At 49.7% G+C, this 19,882-nt stretch overlaps 1 protein-coding gene across 2 annotated transcripts in view; it reads left to right on the top strand.

Moving 5' to 3' along the window:
• Unc80 (unc80, NALCN channel complex subunit) overlaps nucleotides 1-19,882 on the top strand; it is a 166,239-nt gene that overhangs the window by 111,575 nt on the left and 34,782 nt on the right. For both annotated transcript variants that reach the window (XM_077700829.1, XM_077700828.1), the window contains exons 40-48: nucleotides 1,881-2,035; nucleotides 2,315-2,461; nucleotides 10,817-10,861; nucleotides 11,190-11,374; nucleotides 11,448-11,577; nucleotides 11,661-11,726; nucleotides 13,344-13,562; nucleotides 13,967-14,124; nucleotides 15,529-15,639. In XM_077700829.1, coding sequence (XP_077556955.1) covers nucleotides 1,881-2,035; nucleotides 2,315-2,461; nucleotides 10,817-10,861; nucleotides 11,190-11,374; nucleotides 11,448-11,577; nucleotides 11,661-11,726; nucleotides 13,344-13,562; nucleotides 13,967-14,124; nucleotides 15,529-15,639 — 1,216 coding nt within the window. The remainder of the gene's footprint in view (nucleotides 1-1,880; nucleotides 2,036-2,314; nucleotides 2,462-10,816; nucleotides 10,862-11,189; nucleotides 11,375-11,447; nucleotides 11,578-11,660; nucleotides 11,727-13,343; nucleotides 13,563-13,966; nucleotides 14,125-15,528; nucleotides 15,640-19,882) is intronic.

Below are 19,882 nucleotides of genomic sequence, written 5' to 3'. Positions count from 1 at the left end.
GGATGGATTTTTCTTTCACATCCGGCGAAGAGAAGTGTCGTCTGCTCACCGTCCACGGGTCGCGACAGTGCCTTTGGTTAATTAGCACTTCCTGCAGCACGCTTAACGCTATCGTGTTCGTCTATAATTTTCTTTTTCACTCTATCACCACGCTTCTAGTTAATGCGCATTGGCTAGGCCGGCACGAATTAAATGACATGACGCGACGCCAACTTCCGAGTTGGCAGGCTGCCTTGTCACACGATGCCGATGGCGACATGAACAAATCGGCCAAAATCGGCCAATCGGAAGTCCGCATGGTGTGATTGGCTCGCTGTTCAAAGACGCTGACAATTCTGATCGGCCGAACGGTCGTTGGGAATCGGTCATGAAGCGGAAATTACACCCAGACAACATTCGTGCCATAATGAATGTGGCTCTATTCTGTTAGTTCCTTAAGTGTAATAAACATACTAAGGTTCACAAGTTCATACAACTCAACACTAGCGCTAATGCGATCCGTATTTCGTCTTATGATGCTTCGGCCATTCACTTTGGCAACAATTTGTTTCCCGGAGTTGCAAACTGCAAATTCGTGTGCGACCATTAATGCTTGTAGAAAATATAAGCTCAGTTAAGTACAGAAAAGCATTTACGGAAGGGTTAGTGGGTAACAAGAAATCAATATCAACCAAAGTTTTTAGTGTAAAATATAAAACAAAAGCACGGTGAGCAGTATTTCAGACAGGACGAAATCGCAGTCGCAGCCAAAACAGAGCTGTTGGTGGAGATCAGCTATGGTGGGGCATTCATGGAACGTTAATGTGCAGTTGTTATTCAAGAGCTCCGTAAAGTAATTGGGGGGAAGGGGGGAGATTGAATGCATGACGCACCCTAAGAAAAAGTCCCGTACGGTGCAACCCTTCGGCTGCTTTCTGTTACGGTTATAAATGTTTATAACCGATCGGAATAACGGAATGGAATACTAAACTGCCTGTGTACGTGTGCACATGGCGTCACCACAGCACAACTAAACTAAACATTGGCGCAAATGAGCCGCCAATTAATCAATATATAAACAGACGCCAGTTTGGAATGCATGTGCACGCTCACTGTAACAAATTTTGAGGCCATTCTTTAGTCATTTGCTCACGTACTTTAGACTCCCTTATGTACCAATAAATGTCGTCACCGCGAACGCGAAGTGGCAGGATCACTCTTTTCGCGCGATCCTGCCACTTCGCAGGATGGTTCTTTTCGCAGGATCGTTCTCTTTTCGCGTGATCTTTCGGTGTGGTGCGGAAGCGTAAAAGTCGTGCCCCATTCCTTCCATCAGCTTCTCCAGCCGTGAGTGGAGTGCAGGATTCATAATAAAATGGCAAAACAACGGCCCAAACGGAACGCAGAAAGTCAGACGGCCCCGTCCCAGAGCGATGCTGTGGCGCAGAATATTGCAGTAGCAGACGACGCCCGCAACTGGATGTTCTTGCAGACGTCCTCGAGAAGTGAGGCATCATGGGCAGTCACGCTCGCGCAGTTCGGGAAGGTGAACGAAACGAGGGCGCATTGCGGCGGGGGTGAAAATTCGATGTTTTGATTTGCAATATTCCAGTAACACTGATTGTTTTAGCAAAATTTTTGAAGGAGATGGTTACTAGAACATTGAATTGCTTGAAAATGGGAACACCCATAAATGGTCAAAACTTCTTTCAGAGAGTTTAAGTGCTGTGATAGCTGTTGAGCAATTATTTTGTGTCTAATCACGCTGGCATCAAGCAAGGTTTTTTTAATGACGAAGAATTCAATAATAGCGCTTTAATTTTTCGTCATGTTCTAGCAACAGGCCCAAACCGGCACTCTGGTGAAGATTTTTTTCCCACTGCTTGTATTTGTTTGCACAGATCAGATGCACAACCCAAGTGCGTTTGTCCGGGATTTCTACTTCTTCAAGCGGTCCCAGTATCCCCAGTTGACCCTGCTCAAGATGGACCCAGAAGAGGCCTTCGAAGCAGGGCAGCAGCAGGCATTTTGTCTGCACTTCATCGAAGTGGGGAAGGTAGGCTCCTCTCGTTTCCTCAAACAATGGCTGCGCTCCAGGATGTGGGCGGCCTTGGCAGAGTAGCACTGGCCGATGCATTTGGTTCCCTAGTTCCTCCAAGGGCCCCAGTGACGGCTTGGTTGTCCCTACCCTGGGGACCAGTAGTTGCTGGGTGTCGGGTGATCTGGGATTCGGGCACCTTACGAGACTGCTCGGACGGAGCCTTTCCCTCGGCCCGCTTGGCCGCACCTGCGACCGGTGGGGTGCCAGCCTAAGGGCCCCTCCTATCCCTGCCAGGTGCTGATGAGCCTGGCCATTCTGCGGACCAGCCACCAGCTGGCACCCAGGGTGCTCTTCCTGCACGACGAGCTGACCAAGCTGCCGTCGTTCCCTCGCAAGGCTCTCGAGGCCGACTTCGAGCTCTACGCCGGCAAGTTCGGCAAGGTCGGTGCACGCTACCACACACAGCCACTCATCCCCAGGTCCGAGAAAACCTATGAGCAAATGGAGTCGCATGTCGCCCCGCTAAAACTGGGCCGAGTGAGCTGTCAAGTTCGAGTATAAATGATGTTCTCTCTACTTTGTACACTTTTGTTTCACAGAAAGGCAGTGACTGTTTGCAGCATGAACGCCCGTGTGTATGAGATTTCGGCGCACGTTAAAGATCCCCAGGTGGTCAAAATTAATCCGGAGCCCTCCACTACGGCGCGCCTCATCGCCTGCGTTGCGTCGGCGCGTTAAACCCTACAATCAATCAATCAATGTTTGCAGCATGAATTGACTCACTTCTGAAATTCTGGTTTCTTCTTCTGATGTTCAAGCACACTGCCGTTAATTTGTGCATGCTCATGTTGTATGAAGTGGCCGGTGTGTTAGGTGCGTGATTGAAATGGTTGCATGGGAGCTTACACATAATATTACACACTGATGTGTTGTATTGTTAAACCTTGTTATAACGAAATGGAAGGGTTGCCGCGATTTACTCGTTATAGCTAATATTTTGTTACAGTCATAGCGGGCATTTACTGCAAATATTATGCACTGCACTTACCCGAAACAAATAGTGGATGAAACAGCATTTCGCCGCACGTTGGCCACAAAGTAACTGCTGCTATGCAAGAGCAACGAAAGTGAGGCCGGAGTCACGGCTGCCCTAAACGGGGATGATACTTTTTTGACGGGGCTGCTTCATGATGACAAGACTGGCTCATACCCATCGGGAGAGTCGACATACTCCCGCCCCCCCCGAACGTTGGTATCTGGCCATAAGTATAAACGCTGTGCGCACGCCAGACTATGAATCCACCATCCTAACAATGTTTTCCGGTCTATAATGGCAATCCTTGTGAAGCTGTCTGCAAGCGTTGTCCTTTTTGTCTCCAGCGGTGCATCCTAGAGCACTGCATGGGCCCGGGCTGGCCCGAAAGCCCGGGCCTGGCCCGAAAGCATTCATCGGCAGGCTTGGACCGGGCTTGGGCTCATTGCCGCAAGCCCGGGCTGGGCTCGGGCTGAAAGCTGCGGGCCTGGGCCGGGCTCGGGCTTGAAGCCATGGGCCTGGGTTGAACTCAGGACCACTCATTAAAGGGCCTCAGGCAGGCATTCGAGCACACGCGTACGTGATGGGTTTGTGGGCTAACGTACGGGATAGCAGAGGACCCCGGCTAGCTTTGCTAGAGAACGCTACGCGCCGTACACTAGCCCTGCGGAATCCGAAGACTCGCGCACGGGTTCGAGTACTCACATGCGGTAGACAGGCTCCGGCAATCCAAAATGAGGCTTTATTGCCTGGCAGATACAGGGCATATACCAGACAACACGACTATCGCTCGTGGGGAGACAGTGGCTCCTGTCGCTCGCTCAAGCCGCTGGGCTCAGACCTCGATATCCGTCATCACGGCCGCGGGAGCAGGGGAGGCATCCCGTGGCAACCGATCAGGGCAGAATCTCTCGGCAGAGTCCGTGGAGCCAACTGGGTTCACCGTCATCGGGGCATTCGGCGTAGGCACTGCCGAGCCAACCGACTCCGACCAAATCGCCCAGTCGACTCCCCGGCGGAGCGCTCGTTCGTCCCGCAGGTCAGCTCGGAGGGGAAAGGAGATCTTCCCCAGATTGGGGAGAGGGTGGCGCAAAGGAAGGCGACAAACTGGTCCTCCTTCCCCCGCGCCCTCGCGCGCACGTTCGCGGTGAGCCGGTTCGGCGCGTCGTGCGGGGTCATGAAGAGGACACGACCTACGTGACGCGCCGGCTACCCAAAATGGCGGCTCCCAGCTCGCGGCAACACGTGCAGGCGAGGCGTAGGGAAACACGGGCCCCCACAGGTTGCATGAACCGAGGCCTTCTGTGCCAAGCTGAAGTGACATGTGCAACTTCAAAGCACAGGCTCTTAGTACACCTTAGCAACGAAAATTCTTTAACGTTATGTCTTAACTTTTTCCTTTTCCGCAGAAACAAAATTTGTTTCCACATGAATAAATATTAACTACACAAAAACCTCTCTTCCAGGCATTTCTTGTTTGCCGCTATGGCGAATGTACTATTAACACTTCCGATACAATAATATTATTTCAGCGGTAACGCAGTGGTGTCTCTTTCAACTTGTGCTTCTGTTTCATTTTGTACGCTTTTTTAAATTAGTGTTTGTATTTATATATTTAGGTAAGATCAAGGCAAGCCCATGCTGAACAGCGCAAACATAAAAACATAGGCTGTGGGTCCAACCGCTAACATCTCCGTGGGAGAAACGAATCGTTGTACACTGGAGGTGATTAGACCATGAGGAGGTGGGGCCGACACATAGGGTGCAATCTGTATGTGAAAAAACGAAAAGATATTTGATGCTCGTGTCCTGCTTTGCTGCGCTTATATAGGTGTTGACCGCATTTTTCACATTAATCGCTTTTGCGTTGAGGGTGTCAGCCGGCTCCGACGTTTCTCTTGTGCCTGGAGGCGAAAAGCAAACATAAGCACCAGAGGCTGGCGGAGACGCCTACGCGAACCACTCGACACCACCGAAGCTGCCGCGCGAAGACACGCAGAAAACCGTAATTTAATGCCACAGTTGCCCCGAGCAGGACCGACCCCCTCAAGAGCCCTACGCGCCCCAGGCTGCGGTGTCTTGTTCCCGAAAATAGAAGGTGATGCCGGACTCTCATGTACTCGCATGGTATGTGTTGTTCGCGCGGGAGTTGCCCCAGCCACCACGCCTGAGCAGTGCGTCAGACGGTTTCTTCGAGTGCTCCTTTCATCCTGTATATGTAAATCCAGTTTTTCTGTTGATTAAATGTTTTTGAATTCTCCAACCCCAGCTTCTTCCATTCAGTACGAGCCTTGACCAAGCTGGCAAGAGAATCAAGAAAAGATTTCTTTTCACGGACATCGTAATTTTGTAATTGTTTTGTTCGAGGCGCGCACTTGAACCATTGGAGCGCAGCAGCGTGTGTGAGCCAGTTCCAAGGCTTCGGAGAGCTCATACACGCAGAAGAACAATAACAAAACACACATCGCTGCCAGCGGAGTAAAACAACCCCTGAACTTCCCGTAAGAATGAACGTATGCCTCGCCGAGAGACCACGAAACGTCCTGATGTCCAGAGGTGCCACGACTGTTTACGCGTGCAAGAGTGCGTAGCTCAGATGGTTCGGATTTGACTTTCTCGGTGGCGCGTGATCTCAGTGCCGTCCGTCACATAGCACGAGCTAGCCATCTACTGAAGAACAAAAGTAGGGTTGGTCGGTTCTGCCGTAGTTCGCCAGAGCGCGCTTATTCTTCGAATGTAACATGGTTACCAGCCTTGTATAGATCCTGATCGGTATAGATATTGTATTTGTATTGTATAGATAGCAAGGGAAAAAAAGCCAGGTTTGGAACCATTTCCAGGAAGTCGTTGACGCCCATACCCTCTCATCAATGGGGCATGTGCAGTGCAAAAGCTGCAAAGCTTTCTTCGCCTATGATGGCGGGAAAACAGGAACGTCACACCTAAACTGCCACAAGTGCAAGACTCCAGGCAACACTACAGCCATTACATCGTTCTTCGCTGAGAAGAAAACCCAGGTGTCATCTAGTGTTAAAGGAAACGTGACGACTGCTTGCGTCAAGTGGTGTGCAAAGGACATGCGCCCATTTGACGTTGTTTGCGACAACGGATTCCTAAAAGTTGCCGACGAACTTATTGCTATCGGTACCAAGTACGGGAGCGTCTCCGCGAAGACCGCGATTCCGCATCCTGCGACGGCGTCTCGCAGAATTTCTGAAGTTGCAAACAAACTTCGAGAAGCACTGATGCCTGAGATCCAGTCAGCGATGAAGGACGGTCGCTACTCCATGACCCTTGACATGTGGACCGACGACTACAAGAAAGTGGCCTATATCACTGCAACCGTTCACTACGTTAGTGCAAAATGGGAACTGAGAAGCCTTGTTTTGTTCACTAGTGGCTTTCTCCCAGAGAGAAAAACTGGAGAAAACATATGTAAGGAGGTTGTGCGAAGGTGTGCGAAGTTGGGGATCGATGAAGGCATGCTGAGCAATGTGGTATTCGTGACAGACCAGGGTGTCAACATCATCAACGCACTCCGTCCGTATGCCAGAATGAACTGCAGTGCTCACGTGTTGAACATCATTCTTCGCAACACGTTCGACGGAGCTGCCTGAACTTTTGCAACAGCAGCAAAAGGTGAAGGCTGTCGTGACCTTTTTGAAACAGAGTGGACTGGCAAACCAGCTACCACATGGAATTTGCCAGGAGGTGAGCACGCGATGGAACTCGAAGCTCACTATGATCAAGTCCGCGCTGACGCAGTATGATGAGATAGAGAGCCTCTTGGATTCAAGGGGCAATCTACTCTTGGAGGACGTTAATGAGGCCTTGTTGATGGAGTTCGTCAATTTCCTGGAGCCCTTCAAGGAGGCAAGCGAAAAGCTTAAGCAGGACAAAGTGGTAACGCTGCCTGACAGACTCGCCAGATGTGTGCAAGCTTAAGTCTAGAACGCTGACCGTCTAGAAAGCTGACCGTTAGAGAGCTTCATAAAATTTCAACCAAATAACCAAATAAAATAAATTTCAACCACTCAACCAAATAAAATAAATTTCCTTCAGCATCCAAACCCGAAGCTGGTCAAGCACAGGCGGGTTTTATGTAGGTTTAGAAATAAATGACCGGGCTTAAGACGATGGGCCCGGGCCCGGCTCGGGTTTACGCTGACGGGCCCGGGCTAAACTCCCTTACAGGCGCCCGGGCCCGGGCCGGGCCTGGGCTGGGCGTTACGGGCCCGGGTCGAGCGCAGGCTTCATAAAGCGGGCTTTGGCCGGGCCCGGGCCTTAAAATCAGGCCTGTGCAGGGCCTTAGTGCATCCGCCGTCTCGCAGCTTTCTCCACAGCCGAGCACTGCCAAGGTGAAGCTGTCGACCACCAAACTGGGCTCCAAGCTCGCTGAGACGTTTCCAGTCGTTCAGTCAGGTGCCTATTTTGCTGAAGCTGATGTCGGGCAAGTCTCAGTGGTTAACTGTACCTGTAGCTCCCATGCAGCGAGTGGGGCGGCGGATTCAGACTGGTCTTGTTCCTGTCTCTTGTTTGCGTTTTAGCGGCTTCTGATTCTGGCAGGCGCATTTTCCTGACTGGAATCAACTCGAAATGTGTCTTGGCTGCTTTTGGACCAGGCCTTGGTGTCTGCTCACTCTGACAAGAAAGGGTCATCAAGGGTGGTTCAGACTTTCCAGCTTCAGGAACATGGAAGGACTCGTATTCACGCTTGCTTAGGTGCACCCTCCCGGACTACTACTACTACGAACAAAGCTAGCTGGCTTTCAGGAAGGTCCAGTAAGGATTCACCTTTCATGAAGTTTGGAACAAAGATGTACTCGAACCCATATGGTAGACATTCCACCTTTTCTTTACATCCTTGACTTCACGTTTTTGGTCGTCTGCTTGGGTTGCTGTTGCTGCACCTTCCTTGACTGCGAGAGGCACTTTATCGTGTTACCACACTTATCGTTCCTTCGTGCACTCAAATGTACGTCGTCATTTTGGAAATGTGAAGCCTGGGTTGTTACGATGGCTTGTTCCTTGACGGACACTTCGGAGGTGTTAGTGGACGAAATGTTCAGGGTATTGGTCGCTATCATATTCGCGCGTTCTCATAGGGGAAAAAAGCGCTTTGGTGCGTCGCATGTTGCTTTGGACTGAACAGTTATTTGCACTGCCGTCCTGGAGCAGTTCTTCTGTGGACGAGCTCTTGGCCTCCTGTATTGCTGACATCACGATGTACAGGAAATGGTGCAACGTGTTCTTGCTAGGTTTTCCCCGCGTGATGGATGTGAATGTCAAAGCCTCTGGCTGCTGCATGCCGTGTGGTCGTGGGGGCGTCATCTGTAAATGTTTTCCTAGCCTTTGCAGTTCAGGTGGCTCACCGTTAACCATGTGAACCTGCAGTGTTGGTAGGATCAAATGAGAGGTCGATGTACGTGAGTGGACGTGAGAGGGGTCGCCTTGATAGGTGGCCGTGTGAATGCCATTGGACATAATGGTCAATGGTAGAAAGCAATTTGGCCTGACTGACATGCAGTTGGTGGAGACTGTCATGCCGGATGACTTCAGGACCTTCAGCGCATTGAGCAGCCGGTTGAGGGAAAGGCATATTTCTTCTCGGTATGCCAAAGCGTCCAAGTATTCCACTTCAGTTTGTCAGGTTCAAGCAGTTCTATGATCTTGCTGTCTGTCTCGTACAGTGCGGCGTTCCTGCTTGCGAGGAGGTCAATGGCCTCTTGCAAGTCATATGAAGATGCAGAGGGGGCTACCAGAAGCTCGTTTGATGCCTTGAGCAGTCTTGTAATGGCGCTGCGAAGAACACGTTTCTGTCGGCGCAGCTTATCAGTCGTGGGCTTGCTGTCAGTGGTCGCCAGTGATGTTCTGTGCGGGGAATTTTCGGCTGTAATTTTGGCCAAAAGGGAAAAAGGGAATCTTTTGTTGATGTAGGGAATTTTAGCAGTCTTGGAGACAAAAGGGAAAGTAATGTCTGTAAGCCGGACCTCGCATCATGCATCCCTTTGTTTTCTTTTAAAAGGATTCCTTAACACTTCGTCGGTTTCATGTTAAAATATCCGCAGTGATGTTTCCGTAAGCCACAAGCACCCAAGACTGCTTCCAAACCAGTTTATAAAACAGGAGGGAGCATAGAGGGAAGAATACCCAATGACAAGCTAGTAATGCGTGACACAGCAGCGGCTGAAGGGCTGAAGCCTATTTGCATGTATTCCTGTGAAGTATACTGAAAAGGTTTTAGGGTGCGCCTCAGTCCACGCGCTGCCAACGAGAGATGGCGCCAGCAGTCCCAGCGCTGAGCTAAAATTACCTCGATTTGACGACATGTCTTGTTCTTTTTCGTACGGCCAGGAACTTAGGCATGGAAGTGAGCATGCTGTGTGGTACAAAATGTGAAATGCATAGCCAAATGCTGCTGCGCGGATGATGGAGTAGAATTTCGTTCACGCTGAAACTCTGATTCTCTGAACGATGTCTGTGCCCGGAGGGCTACGTAAAATGGACACTTGAGGTGGTGCTGGCAAATGCCCAAAATTGAACATGAAACCATGCAAAGACCTATCACCTGCCAAAAGAGAACGCGGGGAATTTTGCAGGGAATTCTTGACAAACCTGCGGAAAAAAAATTCTAAAAATAGGGAATTTGTGAACCTACAAATGGGAATATTTCTCCTCAGTACGGAACATCACTGGTGGTCGTCACGAGGCGGTCAGGGCCAGCCATGCTGACCTCCGGCTGAGGGTGAGGCTGAGCAGTGTAAACAACAGTCAAAAGAGTGGGGTTCTACGAACCTCAAGCCGGAGGGGACATCGGTGGCCTCCTTTGTCACGCGCGGTTGTCTTCCTGGGTCTCAAGGCACCAAAATGTAATGTGAGAACGTAGCCATGGCTGCCTAAAACGGGGAGGATATTTTTTTTGAAATTGCTGCTTTCATGTTGTAATGACTGGCCCATACCCATGGGGAGATTCAACAGTCACATTCCGGGGACAAAAAGGAAAAGTCCCGCACCTACTTTATTGCAGTTCGAAATACACAACCAGTTTTTCAAACAGACACAGCTGCAAAGGAGCCCGCAATTGGACGTTGATGCATCTTCGTGATGCAAACGATGGCTCGCTCAGCTTCGTGCCCTATGTGATGGCGTTTATCACAGCCACCTTCTGGTCTGGTGTTGTAGTCGTTCATTATCGCTTCTTGCCTGGCGCATACATGTTGCTGGAATCAGGTGTGCAGCGTGATCAGAGATGAAGCCGAGACGAAGCCCCCCTAAAAAAAAAAATCCCGTTCACAAACATGGCTCCTGCAGCACAAGTCTGCGGTGCCATGAGCCTGAGGTGCACTGCAGCCTTGTGTGCTGGGTGCCGTGTGGTGCAGCGAGGAGGAGGTGGGAGCAGCTTCACAGGCACAGCGTGCGCATGGTGCGCCATCGAGCTTTGCACGTGTTGCCGGAGGGTGCATGGCGAGAATTAATATGGTTTAAAGCTCCCATAGTTGTCGCATTGTGTAGCACTGTCATGAAATTGGCTCAAAATTTTATTTCCTAACGAAATTTGTTAGTTATATCCCACAATGGGCAAATTTTACCTTGCTAAAATGCGGTTTTAAATACATTGGTTCGTATGGGGACTTCCAAGGGGAATTATAGGTTGCTCGTTATAGCCCATCTCGTTATAACAACGTTTGACTGTATACTAGTTCTCTATCTATTGTTTGCCATGGATGCCCATTTTCTTGTTACTTGATGCCCTCTTCTTACAGGAACTTCTAGGGATGGACACACTGCACAAGATGGTGTGGGTCAAGGTAAGAGTATTGCCAAGTGCTGCCATTTTGACTCTTTTTTGCCCAGCTAGTGTGCCTAAATGAGCTGGTCATAGGCTCGCCTCAAAGGAGCCGTAACACTAAGGCAAAGGAACGCTTTTCCTCATACGTGACGTGTACGCATTATCAGCCAGACATGCAGTGGCTTACCGAATGTGCATGCTTCTAGTTCACTTCCAGGGGCACTGATGATGCTTGTGTGGGCTCCAAAGTAACTGTCAATGCCAGGAAAAGTGGGGTGACATTTGTGGGCAGCAGGTCGGGCGTTGTGCCAGAGGCAGCGGCCTGATGCAGCCCCACCCTGGTGCAGCTGATGGCGCGCATGTTTGAGGCCATGGCGGGCTTCTTTGCCCACTCGTCGGACATCCACCTGTTCCTGAACGTGGTGAACGGGGCCCTGGTGCTGCACCCCGAGGACGCCAGCGTCCTGCGCCTTTGCATGGCCACCTACGTCAACGCGGCCCACCAGTTCCGAAACATCTTCGCCTCCAACGGGTGAGCACCAGGGGAAGGCGGCATGCCGACAGCAGCCACCCAGCTCATTCGTGCTCTCTGGCACCCCTTCCAGCTACCTCCTGATCATGCCCACCATCTTGCAAATCTACTCCAACCACCAGACCAATGGACTGCTCTGCCGGACGGTGGAGTTCATCTGCAAGCAGTTCTACATCATGCATCGCAAGCCATTTATACTGCAGGTGTGCTCTTTACGCACCCACAAGTGCCGGCCACTTCTTTCATGGGGCCATCTCTGCCCTCTCTGTCCTTGCCGACGCTGCAGATGTTCGGGAGTGTGGCTCCTCTTCTCGACCTCGATGTCAACAGCAACTATGGAGACGCCAACAAGGCAAGTGAGAGGTTGGACAATGGGCATGCGCACTTCTGAGAAGAAGCAGTGGGGAGGAGCCCCCTGAGCTCTCCCAAGGCTCGTAAGAAGTGTGTAGTGGGGCATGGGCGCAGGCAATGTGGAAGAGCACCCTGGGGGGGCTCTGCGAAAATGGCACAGTTCTTGGGGGGGAGGAGAGGGGAAGGTCTGAAGGGCACAGAGCTGCCATTCCTCCTCTTTGGGTTCATCCAGTGGTGGGCAGGTCATTTGCGTTTGGTATCCGTGACAGTGACAGCTGCTCAGAGGCTCATGGGCAATCCCTGCGGAATTCCCATGGCTGTCATGTTTTTGTGTTCAAAGCATGTGAGTGGACTTAAGTGCCCCGAGTGAGATGACGGTTCACGGGTGTTTGGTACCGCCTGCTGCTCACAAAGGCGGGCTCATTTATGAGTAGGGTCTGCACGCTCCGCCTGAAAGATCACACTGAGGATCTTGACTTGCGGAGAGGGAACGGTCCTTACCATGTGGATGGTGAGGATGGGTAATCCCGGGAGGAGTTCCTCTCCTGCAGAAGTGAGGAGCAGCCGTGGTTTTTGTGGAGCGCATTGGAGGCCTTTGAGCACCTTGTGGTGAGAAAGCTGGCTGAAGCACGTCCAAGGCCGACTGCAGCGATATCATCACCTTGGCCATATTTATCCTGAATGTGCCATAGGTACCACCGAGACAACAGGGGCGCAATTAGTATAACCGGAAATGCCTAGTTAGTCATTTTTAAGTGGTAAGAATATATATTTTCTGCTAGCCATAATGTGGAAGTGATGCCTCACTGGCCCAGTCTGCCAGCCTGCTAAGTGGCTGGAGAATCAATCGATGTTCACTCCGTGCATGTACTATGCTGTACGCTTCACTGGCTCGGCTGACCAATGCTTGTTCTGTCCACTCAGCTAGCTGCTGCAAAGTCACAGGGGGCTATTAGCGCACATAGATGAGGCACAAAAAAAAGAAATGAAAGGACAAAGCCCTGAACTGCTACTGATTTTTTATTCAGAAAAGAAAGACATATGAACCCCGACACATACAATAGGAAGGCCAACACAACCTGAGGTCAACACTGATCCTCTCACTCAGCTTGCTACAATCGTTGCACCAGATATTGTTTTTTTATTTTTTTTAGAGAGTGCATGACTGTGGTTGCACTCTCGAAAAGTGTGAGGGTTTATGTCTTTCTTTTCTGAAAAAAGAATCAGTTGTAATTCGGCGCTTTATCCTGTCATTTCTTTCTTTGTGTCCTCATCTACGTGCCCTGGTAACCCCACATCGCCAACTAGCCCACCAAGCCACCTTAGTGCACTTCCAGTGGTCCATAATGGCCTCCCTCTCTTCAGATTCGGCTTTAAAACAGTGCGGTTTTGCTGACCACTTGCAGCACGCATTTCCGGCATCATATTTTGCTACTTGCAGTCTTTTAGTCGGAAAGGCTGTTTTCAAGAGTGTGAAACTTTTGCTGCAGTTGGCCTTTAACTGTTTTCTGCCACTGTGGGACAGCATAGGAGCTGCCAGCTGCACCCACTGAGCTCTTGGCCTGTCTCGGTCTGGCCGGTCACCCCCTTGTCTGTCACCGCTCCTCCTCAATGCCAGATGCAGCCCAAGGCCTTCTTCCAGCTGCTGCAGTCACTGGCGCAGTACATTGTCGACCCACTGGACATTCTGGAGCTGGTAGAGGCAGAGAAGCCACTGCGGGCGCTTGACTTCTGCTACCAAATGGACCCGGACACCCTGACCATTCTGGACGCCATCTCCCTGAGCGTCACCGTGGTCTCGTACGCCTCGGACTCGCACCGGGGACACCAGATGCTGGTCAGTCGACCACTAACGAGTCTCCGGTGCAAACCTTTTGCCATAATGCACAACCTATGTAGTTGCATTTTGAAATCCATGTGCTCCGAGATTTTGGCAATTCCTTAAAAGCATTAAATGCCCCATAATGTGAAACTATGGCTTCAGCGGGACCGAGCGATGATTCCGAAAAAATGGCCAATGGTGCAAGGACAGTACAAGTAAAAAGAAGGAAATTGGGGGAGTATAAGTGTGCCTAGAGAACGCAAGGTGAGCCCTGGCTCCAGGCAAGTGAGTCCCTCGACTTGGAAGACGTGCGGAGGCCTGCAGGAGTGATGTGAGCGGGCTCAGTGCGGGAGTGGGGCTTGGACGGGCGGAGGGGCTAGCAGTGGAGAGTGAGTCCCTCCCCTGCTGTTGGCGTGCAGACCATCCTGGAGGCGGTGCTGCCCTTCTACCTGCAGCACCTGCAGTCGCTGACCACCAAGAAGGAGACGCCGGGGGGGCCCCGGGCGGAGCTGCAGATGATTCACAACGTGTCCGTCTGCATGAAGACCCTCATCAGCAACTGCGAGGCCCTCACCAGGTGAGGAGCAGAGAAAGCAGGTCACAGTGCTGGCACTGCAGGCAGTGACTGGAGTGCCATCGACCGGGAGCTTTGCATGCAGTGAGTTGGCTCTGCCCACGTAATGTTAAGCCTACGCACAGGCGTAACAAGGGCGGTCGGCCAGGTCTCCCGTTCATAATAGCAGAAGCATGGCGATGGTCATACATTGCCTGGGCATCCTTTTTCTTTTTATTTTTTGTGAGGGTGGGAGGTGTCTGCTTGCTATTGTGTTTTGCCATCGTACATGTCCCTCATTGTGTGTCCTGGTGAAGGCCTTGAAATGTAGGAGGCCAGCGCACCTGTAAAATGCTTCCGTCCTTGCGCGTCACAGTGGGCTCATTACTGCGCGGACACATGTAAGACGAAGGACCTCCAGTTGTGCATAGTGCATTTGGTTCAGCACAAAGCCAGTTTCTCCATAACATGCCATGCAAGTGAGGGTTGCCAGGCGTAATGTACAGATGGTGCATGTGCTGCCCCACCATAGTGGTTGCTGATGACGGTAATGAGGTGGAGGTATGGGCATGACGTTACCCTTTCGGTCCACCAACCTTGCTGAGGGGAAAACTGAGGATCCTCACCCACGTCTGCTAGTTGCATGATGGTCATGCCGATGAATGTGAGGCCGACCTTTGCCTGCGCCAGCCAAAGGCGGGTTGCTTCTGGTGACAGCTGCATGCCAGTGGATGGCAGCCAATGTCGGTGGCGTCAAAAGCTCGCTGTGTGATGCCCTGTACCTCTACTGTGGTTAGGTTCGTGCCCTTGAGGCCCGAGCTCCCACCACATATGCTACCATCCGGCCAGGTCAAGCACAGGTGTGGGATTTCTAGTGCATCCACTGCCAGTCCCTTCGTCATGACACGATTTAAAAAGACTGGTGACAGGAATGTACACTGCGGCACTGTCATGGCAAAAAAAATAGGAAAGAGGCAGTTTCTGTGACTGCTTTGAGGACTCCTTAAATGTGTGTTTGCCGTTTGAGCAAACTTTAAATGCAGCATAACATCCGCACCAAAGTGCTATAAAGCAGCTGCATTAGAAGCGCAGTGCAGCGTGTATAGTGTTTATTCTGCTTGCTGCAAAGAAAACATCCGACATGCCACAAATGAAGTTAAGAACTTCCATAGATCTTAAATTTCTCCTTACTGTGGGAATGTGCAGGCAGCAAAGGGTGATCATGTGGAAGATTGGAACTCCTTCGAACTCTAGTGTGGTAACTGGAATTTTCATGAAAGTGTTCCAAAGCATAATCAGCATGCGAACAGTACCTGTGATGCTGCTTTCATTTCACACCATAGAAGACACGTTGCCACTGACATGGGTTTAGCAACTTGATGCTGGATTGTGAACAGTGTGACAAGGTGTTCATTTGCTCTTGCGCAGGAACTACACAGGACCTCAGAAAACAATTGATCTGAGGGGTTCTAGCATCAAGAATGCCTCACGAGGTGCTTGTTCGCCTCCTTTCGAAGTTGAGGAAGACCTGCCGTCCAGGTAGGCAATTGGTTTTTTGTAATATATTAGAAGATGTAGTTAGATGAAATATTACATTCTCTTTTTATTGCTTTTATCAGTGCTTACTGCCCTAGGAAAAATTGTTGTAAGAAAATTAATACCGTATTAGTGTGACAAGTGTGTGGTGCCCCCCGACCCTGGTATTCGTTGGCCGCTAAGTTCAGTGGCCCCACCAGGCTCGGTGGGCAACATTGTGTGTGGCTGGAGAATAAACCGCTCGCGGTCAGTCACCGTCACCACCAGCACGCTGCAGGTCGTCACTCGGCTGGAGGGTACCCCGCCCCTCCCACGTTCATGAATGCGGGCCAAATCGTGACAATTAGTTTATTGCATCCAATAAACATATACGCTGTTAGTTTATAAGGTCTATTGGGGTGTACTATTAGTTTACTGAGTCTATTGGTACGTATTAATTTTTGAGGATTACACGCGTACGCGTGTATTAGGGTACTAAACAAATTGGCATGAGCAACCCAGCAAACCATAAAACATCTTGTGGAGGTCCATTCAATGTAACTTCCCTGATATCCAATGTGCAGAGGATATCCGTGAACGCCCACGTTATGTCCACAGGATATTCAGGCGATGTCCCTATTGCCTCGGAATAGACATCCACAAATACTTTCGTCTGGATATCCACAGGATGTCCTTAAAATTCATGGAAACTTTCTGTGGACATTTCACAGATATCCGGACGACATCATGTAATGTCCATTTGATGCCACGTTGAGGCATTCTCAGGACCTTATACTATTATTATATAACTATTGATATATTATTATTAGTGACATGAAACCATCCTCAATTTTTATTGCAAAGAAAAATGGTATTTATTTCAAAATCATTTCAATATCCACCAGATGAACCTTGCTGGAAGTCCAAGGCCTAGAAAACATTTAAAAAAAGCATCAGTTAAACGCTTGTTAAATGGCTATTATTGAAACAGCTGCTTACACCATTCTGCCTATTGAAAGAGGGACAGGTTAAAAGAAAATTGCAATCAACCGGGCAGGTCAAATACTTTACATACAAATTCACCATCAACAGGCGTGCACATATGAATCGTTTCTTAACTGTGCAGCTAAAATGAGACATGAGAAAAACACAGCAAAGATTTCAGCAAATAATGTGATTCAACTTGAAGCCGTGAAAACTTAAGCAGAGAATAAATTTTAAATGTAATAAACCCACAAAAGAAGAAACAGGCCGGAAAAGCAAAGGCAAATTTAGTCTCTAAAAAAATGCAAAAGAAGGCACGTGCTTGGATTCATGTTAACGTGTTCTGTAAATTTGCTTCTGAGAAGTTGGGCCACCAGTTGAAATCTTGTGTTTGATCCAGAAAGCTTGTTTCTTCAGCAGAAAGAGCGGCAGCAAACTTCGCAGCAGCGGCAGCAGAATATACATTTGAATAAAGGGAAAAGGAACGAAATGCTAGGTACCCTTCTTGGAATGGCAGAATCTGGAGAAAACGCTAGTTGTCCTGCAAGAAAATGTCGTATTTCTTGGTTAGCTTCAGCTTACTGCTGACATTATGATAGTTTCTTACCTGCTACTTGAGACGTTGATCAAGGGGCTGGGATGAAGTTTTTGGGATGTATTCACTGGCAGTCGATCTCAGAAGGAAAACTGGAAGAAAATACCAAGCAGTAATTTGGAGCCGCGAGTAGCATCACAATCGCAAAGAAGAAATACCTTGAACAGAGATTGATGGTAATTATTGAAGTAGAAGTATACGGCCGGGTCCTTGAAGTGAAGCCGATCGGTGATCTGAGAACCGTGTGGTGCAGCCGAAGACAGGAACCGAACACCATCCGAACACCAACCGTCGATTTCCCGTCTCTCGAGACGCGAATTCCTTCGAGCAGCTCAGTATGAGACAATTGTGGTCACAACAGCCGAGCAAAGAGCGAGTGAGCGACTGAAAAGCGCGGGAACCACGGGAACCCAGCTCCCCGTCGGAGAGGGCGAGGATGTTTTCCTCCGGTCCTCCTCCGCCGCCGCCGCCGCTTTTGTCAGACGATACGCCAAGCAAGTGCGGAGAAGCTGCTTCGCGCTCTCTCCGAGACCCCGGCATACAACCCCCCCCCTCCTCGCCCTTTCCATAGCAAGTGGGAAAAAACGCGGCCGAGCTTTCTCGCGCAAACCCTGCCGCAGCCCAAAACGGAGAATCTGACGCCACGCGCGCGCCTTCCCCCCCGAGCACAGCTTTTGAAGCTCCTTTCATGGCGGCCGAGCTCGTGTGGGCCATTCAAAATGCAAAAAGGAAAAGTGCGCCCGGGGCTGACGGCATCACATACCAGGCTATCGGAAACGTAGCCGAGAGGCAGCGCTCGCGCCACCTTGACTTTGCAACTTCTACTGGTCTTTCGGCACCCTCCCTGCTCAATTTGGCCTCCAACTTGTTTCTCCCATCCTAAAAAAGAACAAATCTCCCAAACTTTTCTCCTCTTTTCGTCCTATTTCACTCACGAGCGCTGCCTCCAAAATTCTCGAATCCATTGCGCTCGCACGCCTCGAATTACCATGGAGGAAAGAAAAGTTTTTCTTTTTTCTTTCCTCATTTTTCTTCCTTCATGCGAATTACCAGTATGCGTGAATCTGCAACTTGAACCCTGAGCAGCAGACAGGTTTTTGCCGCCAGCACAGTGCCATCCCAGGTGAAAATATGTGTTTTTTTTCTAGCTGGATTATTGAACCAGAAATTTTCTCCTACTAGAAATATTCTAGCAAGAAATATAATTTCTGACTAGAAATTCAGTTTCTAGTTTATTTCTAGCTGGATTGAGATTTACTTCCAGCTAGCATATGTCAGTTAAGCGAAGAAAAAAAACCCGCAAGCTGGAAATAACCTTCTCTAGCTAAACTAAGAATTTGTCTAGGTAGAAGCTGTCGATTTCAGCTAGAATCTAATAACCGAGTCAGAAATGAAGCCGGAAGATATGATTTCTTGCTAGAAATGCGCTTTCCATTTTCACGGGGGATCGGATGGATTCAATTGCTGACCTTGTCTCTGCACTAGAAAACGCGAAGGCTACCAAAAACCGCGGCCTTTGTCGTCCTTCTGGACATTCGCAAAGCCTTCGACTGCTCACCCCACGAGGCTATTCACGATGCAGTAAAACGCTGCAAAATTACTCGGCCGTCACCCTCATCTCTCCCGACGTTACAAGACTGGACGAGACACGCCACTCCATCGCGCAAGAACTAAACAAGCAACACCAAGACGGTGGGTTGCATCATGCAATGCACCTGCTCGCATCCAAAGCATCAAATTTGGGTGACAAGAGTCCTGCCTACTCAGTGGGCTCCATACTGGTTCCGCACTGCAGGCTGCGTACGAGTGCTCGTAGAAAATGAGAAATGAGAAAATCAACAGTCCCGCTTGTTCTTCATCCACATAAATCAAGCAGCCTAAGAAAGGCAACCAGATTTCGCTCAAATTCCAAATCAAATAACTACCCGCTCTTCATTTAAAATATCAGTTAGAAACAGGCCAGAAAATATTTCGAAGCTTAAGGAAAGACGGGGATGAGGGGTGATTTGAACTAAGACACACTTTGTGTGGCTGGGGCCCCATGTGTACACTGCGCTATGAGTGCGAATTCTCAGTGTGAGAAAAAATGTAAATTAGTGGACATCCTAGCAATATCGCATAATGATGTTATAATAACACACCTGCAGTGATATCGCATGGATGTCCGCAAGCAGATGATCTTGGGTGAAACATTGTATGGACATCACATGAATGTCCCAAAATGACATTGGATATTGTGACCATTTGTGGATATCCTATGGACTTTCGTGGTTTGCTGGGAAGTTTATAGTGTCGATAAGCTAATAGAATATATATTGGCGCACGTGCCAAGTTCATACAAAGCTGTGAAATATGGCAGCACATTGTAATACTTATTTAGGGGTGGAAGTGCTGAGCCTTTTGCGCCACTCTGCGCCAATCCGCTTCCCTGCTGTTGATGGGATGGATCCCATGCCGTGAGAATATCAAAAGCGCTGTGATCACGAGCGGTGGTCAACAGAGCAAACGTATCTAAAAATGTGGAGGTGTGCAGTTCCCAGAAGCCCAATTTAGCCCCCTTCCCTGTGGCACCACCCTCCAGCACAAAAGGCCTGTTCAAGGTTTGTGAAGGAGTGCGCGTGGTGACCTCATAAAATGTGCAGAATGAATCTCTGGTAAAGAGTGAAATATGGCTGATGTTCATGCCTC

The sequence above is a fragment of the Haemaphysalis longicornis genome, unplaced genomic scaffold, assembly GCF_048455015.1.
Source record: "Haemaphysalis longicornis isolate Haplotype H1 unplaced genomic scaffold, Haemaphysalis longicornis Haplotype H1 scaffold_2, whole genome shotgun sequence".
Taxonomy (NCBI): domain Eukaryota; kingdom Metazoa; phylum Arthropoda; class Arachnida; order Ixodida; family Ixodidae; genus Haemaphysalis; species Haemaphysalis longicornis.
Note: the sequence above shows the minus strand (reverse complement) of the source record. Positions and strands in the feature narration are given on the sequence as shown.